The sequence below is a fragment of the Balaenoptera musculus genome, chromosome 9, assembly GCF_009873245.2.
Source record: "Balaenoptera musculus isolate JJ_BM4_2016_0621 chromosome 9, mBalMus1.pri.v3, whole genome shotgun sequence".
Classification (NCBI taxonomy): Eukaryota; Metazoa; Chordata; class Mammalia; order Artiodactyla; family Balaenopteridae; genus Balaenoptera; species Balaenoptera musculus.
The window spans coordinates 100,543,830-100,561,576 of record NC_045793.1 but is presented as its reverse complement, the minus strand read 5'-3'; the positions used below and the strand labels follow the sequence as shown (position 1 = coordinate 100,561,576).

The window sequence follows — 17,747 nt, the reverse complement described above, 5'->3', positions numbered from 1 at the left end:
TTATGTATATTTTATATATCTTAGGACTTTATATTCATTCATCCAGTCCTCTGAACCACACTTTTTTTTTATTTTTTTTTTTATTTTTGGCTGTGTTGTGTCTTCGTTTCTGTGCGAGGGCTTTCTCTAGTTGTGGCGAGCGGGGGCCACTCCTCATCGCGGTGCGCGGGCCTCTCACTATCGCGGCCTCTCTTGTTGCGGAGCACAGGCTCCAGACGCGCAGGCTCAGTAGTTGTGGCTCACGGGCCCAGTTGCTCCGCGGCATGTGGGATCTTCCCAGACCAGGGTTCGAACCCGCGCCCCCTGCATTGGCAGGCAGATTCTCAACCACTGCGCCACCAGGGAAGCCCCTGAACCACACTTTTAAGTGCAGTGATCAGTTACCCTGATAAACTGTCACTTCCTAAGGGCAGGGTCTGGGTCCCCACTCCCTGTCCTGTGTGTATGGACCTGCACTAAGACTCTGTGAGTCTTTCTCTTCGCCTTAAGCTTTCCTTTTCGGCCCGTTCTTGTGCACTTAAACCAAGTCGGTGTTGCCAGGGAGACTTGTCTAGCGGACTTGTCCAGCTGAAGAAATGTCCTTTGAGGCATCGTGATGACCTGTTAGCAGCTCCTGTAATCACAGCAGTTTCTCTACTGTGATAAGTGGGGCTGGGGCTGAGCTGGCAGTTATGATGACCCGGGGTGGGAATGTCTGGTCAGCACAGGGGGCTGCTTACAGCAACTGCAAACAGTGCCACACTGGCCTGGGGGTCTATTCAAGCAAACCTCCAAGGAGGGGGAGCCAGCCCCCTGAGCTTAGCTAGCAAGCGCACACTCCCAGCCACTGGGGTCACCTCCTGCCCTTCCATGCTGTGTTCTGGGAGCTCCCCACAAAGCTGGTGCCAGTTCACCTGGCACTTTAAACAAGCACTGTTTGGTCCTGTCACTGGTGAGTGGACAGAGACTAACTGATGAGAGCCTTGAACCTCAGGAGACCCAAAGGCAACAGACCTCTTTGTCCCCAGTGGGGTGGGAGGGGTCGGGGTCGCCCACAGCGTCCGCTTCCCTAGGAAAGTGCAGTGTCGGTGTAATGGCCCGTTTGCCTCATCAGCCTGAGAGGGACATCAACATCTTGGAGAGGAGCGAGCAGCTCCTTGCCCAGACCTCAGTTTCCCGATCTGTAAATTGGGTTAACAACCTTCCTCCAGGCACTGTGAGACTGTCAGTTCACACGTGGAAGCACTCAGAATGTTTTGAAGCAAAAGTGGAAATTACTGCCATTCAACCTTTAAGTAAAAATCACATAGTCCCCACCCAACAGTTTTATTTTATTTGTTTGTTAGGAATTTTAATAGACAAGTACTACCTCTAAGTCACCTGTGACTAATTTCCGATAAGATGGTTTCAGTAATTTGTGGAACTGCTGCTTATTATCTGAAGCAATGCAGCAAGAGCAGAGAGCAGACGTGGACAGGCCTGGGTTTGAATCTGGATTCTTCCCCTTCAAGGCTTGAAGCAGAGCGAGTCATGCCACCCAGGGCCTCAGTTTTCTCATCTGTAACTCGGGGTGACAGAGCTTGCTCTGTGGGGTTGCAGTGGGAACAGCAGTGTCTTATATTGGGGAACTAAGATGGAACCTCAGTGATGCTAAATTGGCCAGCCGGCTGTTGCTTTTCCTAATAATAAAAATGACAAATTAAGGGGGGTGACCTTGCAGCCAAAATGATATGGAAACATTTCAAACAAGTCTCTCAGGACATCATCACATGTTCTGAACCCTTGGAGACTGAAGCTGTTTCTATGAAGTCCTAAGAGCCGTGCGGAGGAATTCTTTGAATCGTAGAGCCGGGAGAACGGTGGCTGTCACAGCACATAAGTGCCTGGCCTTAAAAACCCCTTCCTGGGGAATGAAACTAATCTTTATTTGCCACAGGGTGTATCAATCAGGGCTCGGGTTGCAAGCAAAACAAATGAACTTTGGTAAACTCAAAGGCATTTATGGGAGCGCTATCAGGTTGCTAACAGAACCAAAAGGAAGACTGGCGATCCAGGTTCCAAAAATGCACAGGATCCAGGGGCAACCAGGAAGCAGGCAGAACCCAGCCCCCAGCAGCACATGCAGGAGGGAGACGGGGTGCCCCCGAGGCTTCCTGCTCTCCTCACGCCCTCGCTGACACAGCGCTTGGTAGCCCTGGTTTCCTCCAAGGTGTGGCCGTCTTTTTGCATTATTTAGGGAGTCCGATTCCATCCAGAGGTTTTAGTTGTCAAATGTTCAATTCTGCCAATATTTTTCTTTACATTTTCTGGGTTTCTTATCATACTTATAAAGCCACTTCCCCCCTGCTGTCATGTTTCTAAATCCCCTATAGTTCCTTCTATGAGTCTTATGGGTTTTCAATATTTAATTTTTTCCTCTGGCATTTCCTTTTGAATGTGGTATGAAGGGGAGGTGTATTTTTATCCATCTTTTTGGATAAATCCATTACACAGAATTCCCCAAAGCCCTTGGGCAGGAAGCTGTGAAGCACAGGACCTTAGCAGAGGCAGGAGGGACTTCCGTACAGCTCCTTGCATGGCCAGCGCGTTGAGTGGAATCGGGCACCGGAGAGCTTGCATGTAGAGGAGCGGAGGGAGGACAGAGGGAGACACACACAATGCTGGCTTCACCTCCACAGCTGTGGCTCTCAGCACACCCCCAGACGATGGGCCATGCCGTTTACCCCCAAACTGAGAAACCCCGGAGAGTGAGAGCCATGAGCCTTCAGGCCAGGACAGCAGGCATCCGCGGGGGCTCTGCCTGTCCCAAGCAGACCAGGACTGTGGTCTCTGAACACTTAGAGCCCTGTGTTAGAACTTCCCGTTCAAATGCAGGATTCTGGGCCTCACCCCAGAGTTCCTGTCTCAGTGGGTCCTGAAAACCTGTGCTGAACAACTTCCTGAGGACTCTCAAATACCCTAAAATCTAGGAGCCGCGGTCTTGAGATGGCCCGTCTTCACATGGAAGCCGTGAATCTTGGACCCACCGGGCAGAGCAGGCCTGGGAAGCCCCCACTAGAGGCCCTGGTCCTTTTCCTTCTTGCCTTAAAATGATGGTCATTCGCGGTAAGTTTCACATTCAAGAATGCAAACCCGCCTTGAAAGAACGTTGTGCCCTGGGATGCAGAAGGCTATATGTGAACTTCACTACGTTTCCATTCTAAAGGCTTCCGGTGTGGTAACCTAATGATTCTCCCTTTTGAGGTCTGGAATGAAGAAGAACTAGACTAGTGTCGATCTGTGTTATCATCTGTCACAGCGGCAGCGGCTACAAAACAGCAGTCAGGGTGCTTTCATGCCAAGTCCCAGAAAACTCGCGTGGCCTGAAAGGTGGACGGTCTCCGTGAATGTTTCGTTTGCTTGGTTTAGTCCAGTTGTCAGCCATCGCACCAAAGATGGTTCTTCCTCCTGACTCTCCCCTGGCCCCCGGCCCATGGGAGCCCCCTTGTGAGCCCAGATGCCCTGGGTGCTCCTGGCCCTGATTGCGCTGGGGGGTTCACACACCCACCCCTGGGCCAATCGCAGGGACGGGGCAATGGCTCAAGCCAATCAGAGTCCACCCAGGGGCCTGAAGGTGGGGTCACCTTCCTCCTAGGCACTTAGGCTGTGTGGAAGTGGGGTGAACTCTCAGGCAAAAGCTAGGGTTCTCTTGAAAGGGGGGAGGGGACCTGCATGTGGTGTAGGCAGCCAGCAAATGTCACTACAGAAGCAGCCGGCATCTGCCTCCTACGCGGCAGTTTGCAAAACCCTTTACACTTAGCATCTCACTTAACGCGATGCGCACCTTCGAAGTAAATATCATCATCCCCATTTTTTAGGCAGGAAACCGAGGCCTCTGGGATGAAGTGGCTTACCTCAGCTTACGGACAGCACCCCAGCCCAGACCCTCCTCTTGACCCGTCTCTTCTGCGTGTAGACCCTGGGTCTTTCTATCATAGTGTGCTGCTAAATTCCACTCCCACTGGCCTAATGTGGCCAACAGTCCTACGTAAGAGGCATTAGAGCCGTCTTAATGGCCCTACTCCCTGTCTCTGAAATGTCCTAGTCCCTGGATAAGGACTCCTCTCCCCTCCCTCCTGCAAAGACAGACGTTCAGTCCTTGCTGCGCACGCTCTCCCCCAGCTGTGAGGCCAGGTGACTTTCCCAAAGGGGAGAAATCAACCTCCTTCCATCTCCCCTGAGGCGATCTCAATGCACGAGGCCCAGTACCTGTGCCCCTGGGAAACAGGTCGCTTGTCCTGTCTCTTTCCAGTCAGCCCTTCATCCTGCTAGGCCTCCACGGGAAACTATTTGAACGCTGATCCCTTGGGAGCTGTGTCCGCGTTTCTAAGTTGCTCAGCTTGCAGACTCAGACTGGAGACCTAGGAAGTCCGTTCTACCACTTGAGAAAGGAGAGAATCAAGTGAACAGCGCGAAAAGCCGGCAAACGCGCACCATGGTGACATAGGTGACAGAGCAGATTTAGCAGCCATTCGATTCACGGTGTCAGAAAAGCTCTGCGAAGGAGTCAGCTCACAGATCCTACCCGAGCCCTGAGTCCGCAGTGAGGGGCAGAGGCCCAGCTGGCAGCAGCGACCACCAGAACCCCCAGGGCAGGCCGTGGAGCGGCTGTCCTCGGCCTGCAAGCAGGGCCCCGGCTCTGGTCGCTAGTGTTGGAGGGAAGGCCGGCCCGCGGAAGACTTGTGCGGTTCTCAGCGTCTCCCCGCTGTGCCCACGCCACAGTGCCTTGCACGTGGTTCCAGGGCTGTCCTGGCCACGGCGGCCTTGGGGCTTCCTTACCCAAGTACTTGTGCCAGCCTCCGCTGTGCTGACACGTAAGCGCTGAAGTCCAGAACAAGGGGGGCCAGTTCTCCATCCTCACCCCAGGCACATTCAAAGTCTCCCGGAGACCTCTGTGCTGGGGGTGCAGGGGTGAGGCGTACGCTTTGAAAGTTATGTCTGGCCCCGGGAGCCTGTGTCACCTTAAGAGCTTCCTTGTATGGAGGGTCTCGGTGCCTGGACGTTGATTTCTACCCCACGCTGCCTTGGCACGGCCCGATCCACCCCTGCACGAGCGTACACACACGCGCGCACACCCACACCCACCGTTCTCAGGCACAGTAGCCTAAGTGTAAACTACATCACGGCAACACGGTCCGCCTCAAGTCACGGCTGGCTCCTCTCCCAAGTCCTCTTGCCTCTTGCAGCCCCCATGCAGGGAGTCCGCTGCCCTCTTGGCCCCCTGGCCCTCCCTGCTCCCAGGTTGCTCCCTTCCTGCTTCCTCCTGCACTGACTTGCCCACCCCAATCTACAGAGCCCCTCCTCCCAAACACATTCCAGAACTGCCCTGTAAACACCAGACGTTCTTAAACTTTTGTCTCAGGGCCCCTTTACACTCAAAGTGTATTACGGACCCCAGAGAGCTTCATTTCCATGGGTTTATGTGTCCATATTTACCACAGTAGAGACTGAAACATAACTACTGTACCCACTAAATACCAGGGGCACCGAGACTCAGCAAGAGCCATGCTCGAACCCAAGGCTGTGCAGGGAGCTGAGGCATCGTTGGTCCTCGCTGCTGTTTTCCATGTTTACTGGACGGAAAAGACATCGGTGTTTACATTAGTATCAGATATTCTTTAAACGAGAGCACCAGGATTTGTGCTCCGTGAAGATGGAAATCTTAGAATATCTGATGACCTCAATCACTGAGCTTATAACACCTTTTTTTTCAGGCCGTATATTCCCTCCTATGCAATAAAGTCAATTCTATACTCAAAATATTCCTGTAAAAAGATCACATCATGCTAGCAATTTTCTGTGCCGTTTAACCATTGCCCTGGAAGGTTGTGTATCATCTCTACTCTTTTTTTTTTTTTTTAATTAATTAATTTATTTATTTATTTATTTTGGCTGTGTTGGGTCTTGGTTTCTGTGCCAGGGCTTTCTCCAGTTGCGGCGAGTGGGAGCCACTCTTCATCGCGGTGCGCGGGCCTCTCACTGTCGCGGCCTCTCCCGTTGCGGAGCACAGGCTCCAGACGCGCAGGCTCAGTAATTGTGGCCCACGGGCCCAGTTGCTCCGCGGCATGTGGGATCTTCCCAGACCAGGGCTCGAACCCGTGTGCCCTGCATTGGCAGGCAGATTCCCAACCACTGCGCTACGAGGGAAGCCCTCATCTCTACTCTTGGTTGGGTGTCTTTTTACGCTTCCCAGTAGAAAGCCTAAAGCATAGGGCCTCCCTCCCTCTCCGCGACCCTGTGCTTTGCCAGGATTGTCTTCGACAGAGAGGGCTGTGGGCAACGCAGCAAGTCCAGAGCAAAACTTCCAGCACACCCTGAGGTGCCCTCTCTGCTTTGTTGCCATGTGTGTGGCCCCCCACCCTGAGCGATCACTACTCCTCGGTGCATGTGTGTGTGAATGGACATATGTGTGAAAGTGTGTGTGTGTGTGCCCATGCATCTATCCCATCACTTTCTAACTGGTCTCTCTCGTCCCACACCTGTCCCTCCACGATCCCTCCTCTGCACCGCACTCCGATGCTCCGTTTTTGAAGTTGACCTTAGCCTAGCGCTTCCCCCTGCTGAAGTCCTCTGACCCCCGCCCAGCTCCTCGCCACGGCCCAAGGGACCTGACTGACAGGACGTCTGCTTGGCATCTCCACGCGTCTGCCTCGCCCTCCCCTCCCACAACGGCTCTTGTCCAGCCCAGAATGGGCCACTGTCTCGGACACTGCGCAGACGGAGTATTTCCTCTCTGCCCCAACGCCCTGACGGCCTCACCTCCAGCGAGTGTAAATATCAGGAAGAGCCGACAGCCTCCAGAGAGTCTCAGCAATGTCCCCAAACAGTCTGAACCCCTGCACCCTGGAACTTGTTTCCCTTCCAGCACTAACCGAAATTCTCAGCCCGGCTCTTGACTTGGAGATGTCTCTACATGTGGACCGCTGTCTCCCCCACTTGTGGAATGCAGCCTGGTAGGCCCTGCTGTGAGCTGCGCCCCAGGCCCGGCTGGAGCGGGTCCCGGATGTACTGACCCTGTGTACAACCACAAGCAGGTGGGTGTCTCTGCCCCTTCGAGTCTCTTTGAGCCTCTGCTGCTCATTTCCCACCCACACTTCCACGCCCCTTCCCCAGCCCCAGCCCCATCCAGTGGCCACATCTGTGTGCAGTGACAATCTCAGTCTTAATGAGAAGCAATAAAGGTTAGTTATCCTCAGAGTCTGACAGGTGTTTCTCAACTCTTTTGCATAAAAAGGCAAGGCCACCCAGCTGGCCTCTGGGTTGCAGCCCTCAGGAATCCTGTCGTGTTGTTTAAACAAATGAGAAAGGGCACATCAAAGGGGCCTTTTACAAAGGCAGGGGAAGCTGAGGGAGCTATCAGCGGCCTGTCCCAGTGTGGAAAGGCCATTGGAGAGAGGGGGACGGGGACGGGGACAGGGCTGGGGATGAGGATGGGGTGGGGTGGCCGCTCCCTCTGGCCTCCTGCCGTTCTCAGCTGCCCGGTGGGGAGATCCTGTTTTCATCTTCATAGTCCTCAGGTGAATTGTGACCATCTTTTCCACATGGTGATTTTGTATGTTTTCTTAGGGAACGTAGTCAGAGCCCTAATGTCAAATGATGATGTGATCTGGCTGTTTGAGGATAAACAGATAATCAGCTGGGGAAAGAGGTAAAATAACAATTGTGGATTTTTTGATCCTCCTACAGTCAGAATGATTGGTACTGACTTTGCTTTTTAACTTTTTATTTGGAGACAGAGGAACTTGCAAAGACAGTAGAGAGGCCCTGTGCACCCCTCTCCCCGAGCCCCCAACCTTCCAGAACTGTAGTTCAATATCAAAACCAGGAAACTGACCTTGGTTCAATGGGTGTAGTTCTGTCATTTAATCACATGTGAAGATTTGTATAACCACCACCACAATCCAGATACAGAATTGTTCCGTCACCACATCCCTAATGCTTGCACCCACTAATTTGTTCTCTAAATATTATTGTGAAAGGAAGAAAAAGGAATGTTCGGTGTGGGCGGAGGCGTGCAGGGACATCCCACCATAGAGAATGTACAGATGGCAAACAGGCACATGCAAAGACGCTCACTGTCATTGGCTATGAGGGAAGTGCAAACCACATGAGATAGCTCTAAACACCTATCAGAACAGCTAACATAAAAACAACGACGACATCAGATGCTGGTTAGGATTCGCAGAAACTGTATCCCTATACACTGCTGTTGGGAATGGAGATTGGTGCCCCCGCTGTGGGACTGACTTGTTACCAAATTAAATTGTATTTCTAGCTTTCATTCTATGACACAAATAAATCTCTTCAAATCACTCCTGATTGAAAGTCTCAGGTAATTCAGCCTTGCCAATAAACCAGGGGTCCCTCAAAGCCAGGCACCACCCTGTCCTTGCCTGCCCCACATGCAGGCAAGGACGGGGCCCAGCCCAATGCCATGGCTTCTCTCTCGCCCTTTCATATCTTTCGTACTGTTCAGATACTCAGGAGCCCTGGGACCCCATTCTGGTAGACTCCAGCCTACCTGCCTACACTGCCTGGAGGGATGTGTCCCGTGGTCCCCCCAGTGGCGTATCACCACCTTGCTCTCCCTGTCCCAAAACCTTTCCCATCACTCCACCATTCTATGTGCCATTTTGAATTTTGGCTGCATATGGAAACCTCTCTGTTCCCTGCTAGACTCTCACGGGCAGGGCCCACTTATGACTCCTCCACATCCCCAGCCTCTAGCATGCAGAAGGGGCTCACTAGCTAACGTTTGTGAGCTAAGCCCTTAACAAGCCTGGTGAGGAAAGTTTTCAGAGGGAGCAGGGTTGAAACCTGGATTTCTTGCGAACACACTGCAAAGGATTTTCCTCCTTACAAGACAATACCAGCTTGTGGAAAACTCAAAAAAATATAGTCAAGAAAGTTAAAAAAAAATTAACCCCTATGCAATCCCACCCTCAGGGCTGACATGCTGGGGCTGTAACTTTCCAGACATCTGTGGAAGCATGAAATTTGCATGTTGCTAAGAGGAAGTGTCAAACTTAGGCTAAAAATAAAATGAATACCGAAAATGAAAGCAGGAAACTAGAAGCTGGAGGCCAGCTGGGCCCCACTATAGATGGACATCGGGGAGGGGGGTGGTACACAGCAAGGCCCAGCTGCAAATCCTGTCGCTGTCACCTGCTCTGTCAGCATCCTGACAAACACACCGGGACCCTCACTCTGCTTTTACATATTCTAAAAATGCACCCTATCTGTTTCAGGGCGGGGCAGAGGAAGAAGAGAAACTTTGGGAATGTTAGAGGCCAAAATATAATGGAAACTAAAGTGTTTACAGGTAAGAAAGGAGAAATAGCATCCAAAATGGGGTCACAAACTTTCCGGCAAAGGGCCAGGTAGTAAATGTTTTATACTTTGTGGATCACACAGGCTAACACCGAACTCTGCTGTCACGGCACACGAACAGCTGTGGACAACGTGAACACGAATGTGTGCGTTCAGTAAAACCACACCTTCAACACAGGCCGTGGAGGCAGATGTGAGCGGTGCTCTCACACACCTGTGGGAAAGACAGCAGAAATCATGGCAGTAAATGGGACTCTAAGCTTTCCAGAATCTACAGAGTTGCACCGAATTTACTAAATTGTTCACTTTCATGGCACCTGCTCTCTGTTTTCCTGGACAAGGTGTTCTGGGAACTTCACCCGGGTGAGCGTGCATCACACAGATCCCGGCACAGAGCTGTAGGGGAGGGGACAGGTGCCTAGCACAGGTTGTGCAGAGCGTCCTGGACGCGCCGGCCTGGGAGAACCTCAGGAAGGAAGTGTATTGTTATGAGCATGACCTTGAAGGTGATGCAAAGTATGATAGCATTTCTAGGAAGCCCTACATAAGCCAGACTAAGCAACTCATTATTTAAGGATGCAGGCATGTTGCAACTTGCCATCAAAGAACTGATAAATACACATTTCAGGCAGGAGCAGAGAAGACAGCCCCGAAGTGGTTGCGTGTCAAGTCCTGGCCTCATTCCTGGGCTTTGCAATGTGCACACATTTCATATCTTCCTTCCTACATAATCCAAGATCACAGGACAGCATGGGAGACCCAGCTCAGTTCCCTATTCCTGTAAGAGGAGAAAATTCGATCTGTGCTCTTGGCTTTCCAGAGACTTCTCTCTTTAATCAAGGGCTGGCTCCCCTCTCCCTCCTCTCCTGCCTGGCTACGCCTTGCCTGCTCTGGGGACCTTCAGCACACAAGTGTCCCCCCGGAGGCCTGGAAAAGAAAGCTGGGCGGGCACTCCACAGCTGGCTCCAGAGAACTCGGCTGGTTTCAGAGGATGGCAGGATGGCCATTCACACGGGAACAGGCTTTTGTTGCCACGTGAACTATGTCGGGACCGTTCCTGCCACCTCCTCTGGGAAGGACGGGCCAGCCCGAGGCAGTCACCTTCACCGTTGTCCTGTGTCCTTGCCCTGGTGACGTGAAAGGCAGGCGAGGCTCGGGGGCAGGCTTCTCACTTTCTTCCTGCACCATCTTCCCTGCGCTCCTGCCCTTTCAGCATCTCCGTTCCCTCATCTGTAAAATCAGGAGGGTTGTTAGGGAGACCAGGTGAGTTAAAATGTGAGAGGACTTTCCTGGCTGTCCAGTGGTTAAGACTCTGCGCTTCCAATGCAGGCAGTGTGGGTTTGATCCCTGGTCGGGGAACTAAGATCCCACATGCCGCATGGCACGGCCAAAAAAAAAAAAAAAAAAGTGAAGTTTAGGGCAATGCCTGACCTAGGGACACACTTGATAATAATGTTGGCTATTATTGTTTTTACTAAGAGACTTTTCTTCATTCGGCAAATCTTTACTGAGCATCTACTATGCCCTAGGGACAGAGACAAGACCCCCTCCACTGCGCTCAGTGGTGGAATGGACCTGCCGGCCTCCCCAGGCTCTGGAAGCACCTAGAGGGGGACACTGGCTTTACCCACCGCTACGCCCCCAGGGTCGGCACAGCTCCTGGCACACATCAGCTGCTCAGCCCCGTGCGGACAATGAAAAGCGGGAGTTTGCCCCCATCCGCTGCGTGCAGTACTGCGGCTTTCGTGTCCTTCAGGCAGAGCTCCAGGACCGCAACTGTCAGTTCTGCAGCCTCTAATTCTGCTCTCCTCTGATCATGAAGATAAGCTGTTGTCATTAGGGAGAATTCAGAAAATAAGGACAAAAATAAACAAGAAAATGGTCATGACTATAACACCAGCATCCATATTCCAACTGAGTTAATATTTTGGCTCATATGCTTCTAGCCTTAACATAGATTTTTAGGGTGGTCTGCCTCCTGTTATGTGAACAATTATTTCCCTTTATTTTGGGCGAGGAGCATCTGTCCATATCAGATGGCTGCGTAACATCTCAACACACGAAGGGGTCATATTTAATGTGACCGTTTATTCTCCTATTGTTGAACATTGAGTTTTCACTTTTTAAGAGTCTTGGCTTTTATGGGTACCTCGACAAGAACTTCTTTATACATAAACCTTTGTCCATATTTTTATTGCCTTTGTCAAGTCCTGCATGAGGCTAATTATTCTGTCAGATTTAAAGCTTTGGATACCTACCATGTTGCTTTTCAGAAATACAGAGTCAATTTTTCCTCCCCTTAGGATGTCTGATAGCTAAGATGAGCATCAGGCCTTAAAAATCCTTGCTAAAAAATATAGGGGAGAAAATGAAAGTTTGTTGTCCCTTTTAATTCACCCTTCCTTGAATCCTAGAGAGGAAGTCTGCCCTGCCTTGCTCTGTTCTGTTTAACGGCCATGTCCTATACTGGCTTCAATGCCACAGTGTGACCAAGAAGGGTCGGTCTCCCGCCCAGGGAGGATCTTTCCCAGTGAGTTTATGGGGCGACCAAAGGACTCTCCAAGCTGTCCTGTTAAAAGAAGAATGTTGCCTGTTCTGTGTAGCACCCACACTTAGAAGTTTTCTGTTGAGAAAGCCCCACTGTATTCAATCGACCAAGCTCAAGAAATGGTCCATAAAATTAAACGCCATTTGATTTTCTTGGGATCTAATCTTCATGATGGTGCAGCTCCTGGATTTGGTGAGTCTGCATATGCACAAATTTTCTATGTACATAGCAAGTGCTATAAAGTGTTCAATATTTTTTGAGAGTAGGATCTCATTCAAGTTCCAGGGAACGAGAGGGGAGTAATACGTGTTACATGTTCTGGTACATTCCAAATTCACTGGAGGTTTTTTTTACAGGAGTGGAATATGATTAGATATACATTGCAAAATGATCATTCTAGCAGCCATGTTGGGGAAGAACCAGGGGCCTAGAATGAAGAAAGGGAGACCAGCTGTTAGGTGGTTGTAACATCAGACACAAGAGGTTACAACTCAGACTCAGGCAGGAAAACTCAGCGTAGGTTTGACCGGGAGACAGAATCTGGAGGGTCTGATGGATGATGTGAGAAGGAGAGAGGGCTCCTGTGTGGTGACACCATTCACCAAGAAAGGGGACACCAGAAAAAGAGAAGGTGAGGTCCCTGAAGGGGGCTTTCAAGACGGAAGAGATCCAAGTAGGTTATGGCTGGAAAAAAAGCATCCAAATAACACAGAAGGAGGAGAAGGGAAGGCTGAGACACAGAGCCAGGAAGAAGGTCATGCAGCAGGTCCTTGGGAAGGAATGAAGGATGTAATCCAAAGCCCAGGTCCTCAGGGCTCAGCCTTGCTTAGGACAGAAGGGGCCAGGCCAGTCCCCAGGACGAGATACGGAGGCAGAATGCAAAGGGAGGCCATGATCTGTCTGAGGGACAGAGCCACCTCCCTGGGGGACGGCCCTGGGCTGGACTTCTGGGCAGAGGAGTCGTGGGGGAGTGTGCGCCCTTCCAGCTGAGCGCGAACCAGCCGCCAGGCCAGGGCGCTGGGAAGTGTGTGGATGGAGATTGCTGAGCCCCGAAGCTGGGCAAACTCGAGACGGTTGTGAGACGCAGAGTCGTTGCTCCCTCAAGTCCGCGTCCTAACCCCTGGATCCTGTGAACACATAACCTCACGTGGCAAGGGACTTCGCAGAAGTGACTAAATTAAAAATCGAGATGGGGAGACCATCCTGGCTTACCCGGCAGGCTCAGTGTAGTCCTGAGGGTCCTCATACAGGACAGAGGGCGGTAGAAAAGTCAGAGAAGGAGATGGAAGCAGAGGTGGGGGGATGCCATTGCTGGCTCTGAAGGTAGAGGAAGGGGCCCCGGCCAGCACACGCGGGCAGCCTCCAGCACCTGGAAGAGGCAAGGAGATGGAACCTCCCCTCCAGCCTCGAGAAGAAGCACAGCCCTTCCCACACCTTGATTTTAGCCCAGTGAGATCCACTGTGGACTTCTGACCTCCAGAACTGGAAAAGAATAAATCTGTTAAAACTATAAAGGAACAGAACAAAATTTAAGCCACTAAAATTGTGGTAATTTGTTATAGGAGCCACAGAAAAGGAATGAAATGCCAGAGACCAAAACGTACTGGGTAAGAGAGAGGCCAGCCACCTGAATTTATTTATTTATTTATTTATTTATCTATCTATCTATCTATCTATCTATCTATCTATCTATCTATCTATCTATCTATCTATCTTTGGCTGCGTTGGGTCTTCGTTGCTGCGTGCAGGCTTTCTCTAGTTGCGGCAAACGGGGGCTACTCTTTGTTGCGGTGCGTGTGCTTCTCATTGCAGTGGCTTCTCTTGTTGCGGAGCACAGGCTCTAGGTGCGTGGGCTTCAGTAGTTGTGACACTCAGGCTCAGTAGTTGTGGCTCGTGGGCTCAGTAGTTGTGGCTTGAGGGCTCTAGAGCTCAGGCTCAGTAGTTGTGGCGCGTGGGCTTAGTTGCTATGCAGCATGTGGGATCTTCCCGGACCAGGGCTCGAACCCATGTCCCCTGCATTGGCAGGTGGATTCTTAACCACTGCGCCACCAGGGAAGCACTGGTAAAATAATTTTTGACAGGGGTGCCAAACCATTCAATGGGAAAAGAAGTGTCTTTTCAAAAAATGGTGCTGAGAAAACTGGATATCCACATGCAAAGAAATGAAGTTGAAACCTTACATAACACCATTACAAAAATTATATCAAAATGGATTAAAGACCTAAAGGTAAGAGTTAAAACTATTAAACTATTAAAAGAAAACATAAAGATACACTTGACAACATTGGATTTGGGGAAGATATTTTTAGATGCTACAGGAAACCAAAGGAAAAATAGACAAATTGGACTTCATCAAAATTAAAAACGTTTGTGCATCATATGAATCAACAGAGTAAAAAGACCACACAAAGACTGTGAGAAAATATTTGCAAATCACATATCTGATGAGGGATTAATATCCAGAAGAGAAAAGGAGCTAGTACTCAACAACAACAAAAAATACAACCTGATGCAAAGACAGGCAAAGGCTTGAATAGACATTTCTCCAAAAAAGATACACAAATGGCCAATAAGCACATGAAAATGTACACAACATCACTAATCATTAGGGAAATGAAAATCAAAACCACAATGAACTACTACTTCACACCCATTAGGACCGTTATAATCAAAATAACTGAAAACAGCAAACGTTGGCAAGAAATTGAAACCTTTGTACGCTGCTGGTGGGAGCGGAAGATGTAGCCATTGCGGAAGACAGTATGGAAGTTCCTCAAAAATATTAAATGTAGAAATTACCATTTGATTCAGCAATTCCACTTCTGGATATATATGCAAAAGAATTGAAAGCATGGACTTGAACAGGTATTTGTACACTGGTGTTCAATAGCCAAAATGTGGAAGCAATTCAAGTGTTCATTGATGGATAAATTAAACAAAGTGATATATATAAATTATATATATATAAATTATATATATATAAATTATATAAAAATACATATATATAATTCAGCCTTAAAAAGGAATGAAATTCTGAGACATGCTAACATGCTACAACATGGGTGAACCTCGAAGACATTATGCTGAGTGAAATAAGCCAGACATAAAAGGACGAATATAGTGAAGTACCTAAAATAGTCAAATACATCGAGACAGAAAGTAGCATGGTGGTTACTAAGTGCTGGGGGAGGTGGAGAGTCATTTTTTAATGGGTACAGAGTTTCACTTTGGGAAGATGAAAAAGTTCTGGAGATGGATGGTGGTGATGATTGGACACCAATGTAAATGTATTTAATGCCACTGAACTGTACACTAAAAAAAGAGTTACAACAGTTCACTTTATGTCATGTGTATTTTACCATAATAAAAAATATTTTAAGTAGTTTGTTCCTTTTTTACTGCTGAGCATTATTCTATGATATGGATGAGCCAGTTTGTTTAACCATTTACCCACTGAAGGACAGCTGGGTTGTTTCCAGTTTTTGACAATTATGAATAAAGCAGCTGTAAACATTTATGTACAGGTTTTTATGTGAATATAAATCTTGTGTCTCTGAGATAAATGCCTAGGGATACAATTGCTGGATCATATGGTAATTGCACATTTAATTTTTAAAGAAACTGCCAAACTGCTTTCCAGAGTCATTGTACCATTTATATTCTCACTAATAATGTGGGAATGATACAGTTTCCCTGCATTCTCATTGCCCTTTGGTGTTGTCACTATTTTTTATTTTTGCCATTCTGATAGGTGTGTAGTGATGTCTCATTGTGGTTTTAATTTGCATTTCACTGATGGCTAATGATATTGAACATCTTTTCATGTGCTTATTTGCCATCTGTACAACCTCTTCAGTGAGATGTCTCTCCCTGTCTTTTGCCCATTTTCTAATTGTGCTGCTTGTTTTTTCACTGTTGAGTTTTAAGAGTTCTTTATATGTTCTATATACTAGTTCTTTTTTGGAATTGTGGTTTGCAAATATTTTCTCAATCTGAAACTTGTATTTTCATCCTGTTAACAGATTTGCGTGCAGAGCAAAAGTTTTTAAATTTTGATGAAGTCTAATTTATCAATTATTTTTCTTTTGTGTATCATGCTTTTGGTGTCAGGTCTAAGAACTCTTTACCTAACCCTGGATCCCAATATTTTTCTCTATTATTTAATATAAGTTTTATAGTTTTACACTTTACAGTTAAGTCTATGATCTGTTTTGAGTTTATTTTTATATAAGGTATGCGACTTTAGTTGAGGTTCCTTTTCCCCCATGGGTGTCCAAATTGCTCCAGCATCATTTGTTGAAAAGGCTGTCTCTCCTCCATTGACTTACTTTTGCACTTTGGTCAACATCAATTGGGCATATTTGTGTGGGTCTATTTCTGTGTTCTCTGTTCTGTTTCATTGATTGATGTGTCTATCCCTCCACCAATGCCACAGTCTCGATTGTCTTGGTTAAGTAGTAAGTCTGGAAATTAAATAGATTGATTCCTCCCACATTATTCTCCATTTTAAAAATTGTTTTAGCTATTCTAGTCTCTTTCTATATAAAATTTAGAACAGTCTTGTCTATACTTGCAAAATATCTTTCTAGCAATAGGAACTATGATAAGCTTGTATATCAGTTTGGGGAGAATACACACCTTTACTCTCCTGAGTCTTCCATCCATGAACACAGCATGGTTCTCCATTTATTTATTTAATCTTCTTTGATTTCCTTCATCAGCTTTTTATAGTTTTCAGCACACAAAGTATATTTTGTTAGATTTATACCAAAGTATTTCTCTCTTTTCTGAGTAATTGTAAATGATAGTGTATGTTTAGTTTCAGTTTCCATGTGTTCACTCCTATTATATATAGAAATACAATTAATTTTGGAAGGTTTATCTAGTATCCTACAAGCTTACTGAACTCATTTTTAGTTCTAGTAGATATCTTTGTTGATTCCTTGGAATTTTCTCCACAGACAATCATGCCATCTTTCTTCTTTCCTGACCTACGTGCCTTTTATTCCCTTTTCTTGCTTTATTGCATTGGCTTAAGGGGAGATGCCATGAAAGAGAAAGGTAAACATTTGCAAAAACCCACAGCTAATATCACACTTAATGGTAAAAGACTAAATGCTACCTCCCTAAGACTGGGAATAAAACGAACTGAAACTAAACATACACCTGATTCCCACCTGGAGGGTGTATGTACAGATAACCCAGGGGCTCAGAGCAGGAGGCTGCCCTGTCCCCCTCCATAGGGGTTAAGAGAGGCCCTGAAAGAGACATACAATCTATTAAAATTCATAGAAAAGTGGATGAGAGTTGTGCCAGGGAGGAGAGCAGGGAACAGAGGAGATGAAGGGAAGGGCTCTCCACATCTGTGAGGAGTCCATGTGGCTGAGACAAGGACACCCAGGCAGTGGGTGAAGGGGGAGCCAGGAGAAACATCTGGAGAGGCAATGTGTGGTGGCCAGGAGTGCTTTTATCTTGGAGTTATGAAGAGCCCCAGACAACCCCTGCCAGCATCATCCGCCAAAACCCACACAGTCAGATGTGTGCGAAATGGCCCATTGAGAACAAACAATGTGGATGCCTGGTGTGTGCCGCAAACCTTAGAACAGCTCACTGAAGGGGGATCCTGGGACACGTTCCTTGTTTCCTTGATATTTTTATAGGGCTTAAATATTTTTACAAAGGATATATCAATCTTATAGTCAGAGAAAGAGTAAAAGCTCTTAAAGAGTAAAGCTTGCACAAAGCAAACTTCCCCGTGTGGGCTGCAGGTGGGGAGACTGTTGGCTGTGGCCGGGGTCAGCAGGGAAGGGGAGGGTGCAGGATGGGTCCCACTGGAGGGTGAGATGGGGCT

At 48.2% G+C, this 17,747-nt stretch overlaps 1 protein-coding gene across 3 annotated transcripts in view; it reads left to right on the top strand.

Annotated features, from left to right (window-relative positions):
• Positions 1-17,747, top strand: part of MRPS24 (mitochondrial ribosomal protein S24) — a 175,397-nt gene that overhangs the window by 143,134 nt on the left and 14,516 nt on the right. The window contains exons 6-7 of one of the 3 annotated variants that reach the window (XM_036863569.1): positions 9,267-9,340; positions 9,433-9,470. The exons of 1 other annotated variant lie outside the window; for it this stretch is intronic. In XM_036863569.1, coding sequence (XP_036719464.1) covers positions 9,267-9,340; positions 9,433-9,437 — 79 coding nt within the window. In that variant the 3' untranslated portion in view covers positions 9,438-9,470. Of the gene's footprint in view, positions 1-6,551; positions 6,571-9,266; positions 9,341-9,432; positions 9,471-17,747 lie in introns of those variants that run through there. One more of the 3 variants, XM_036863574.1, reaches the window with a different exon arrangement.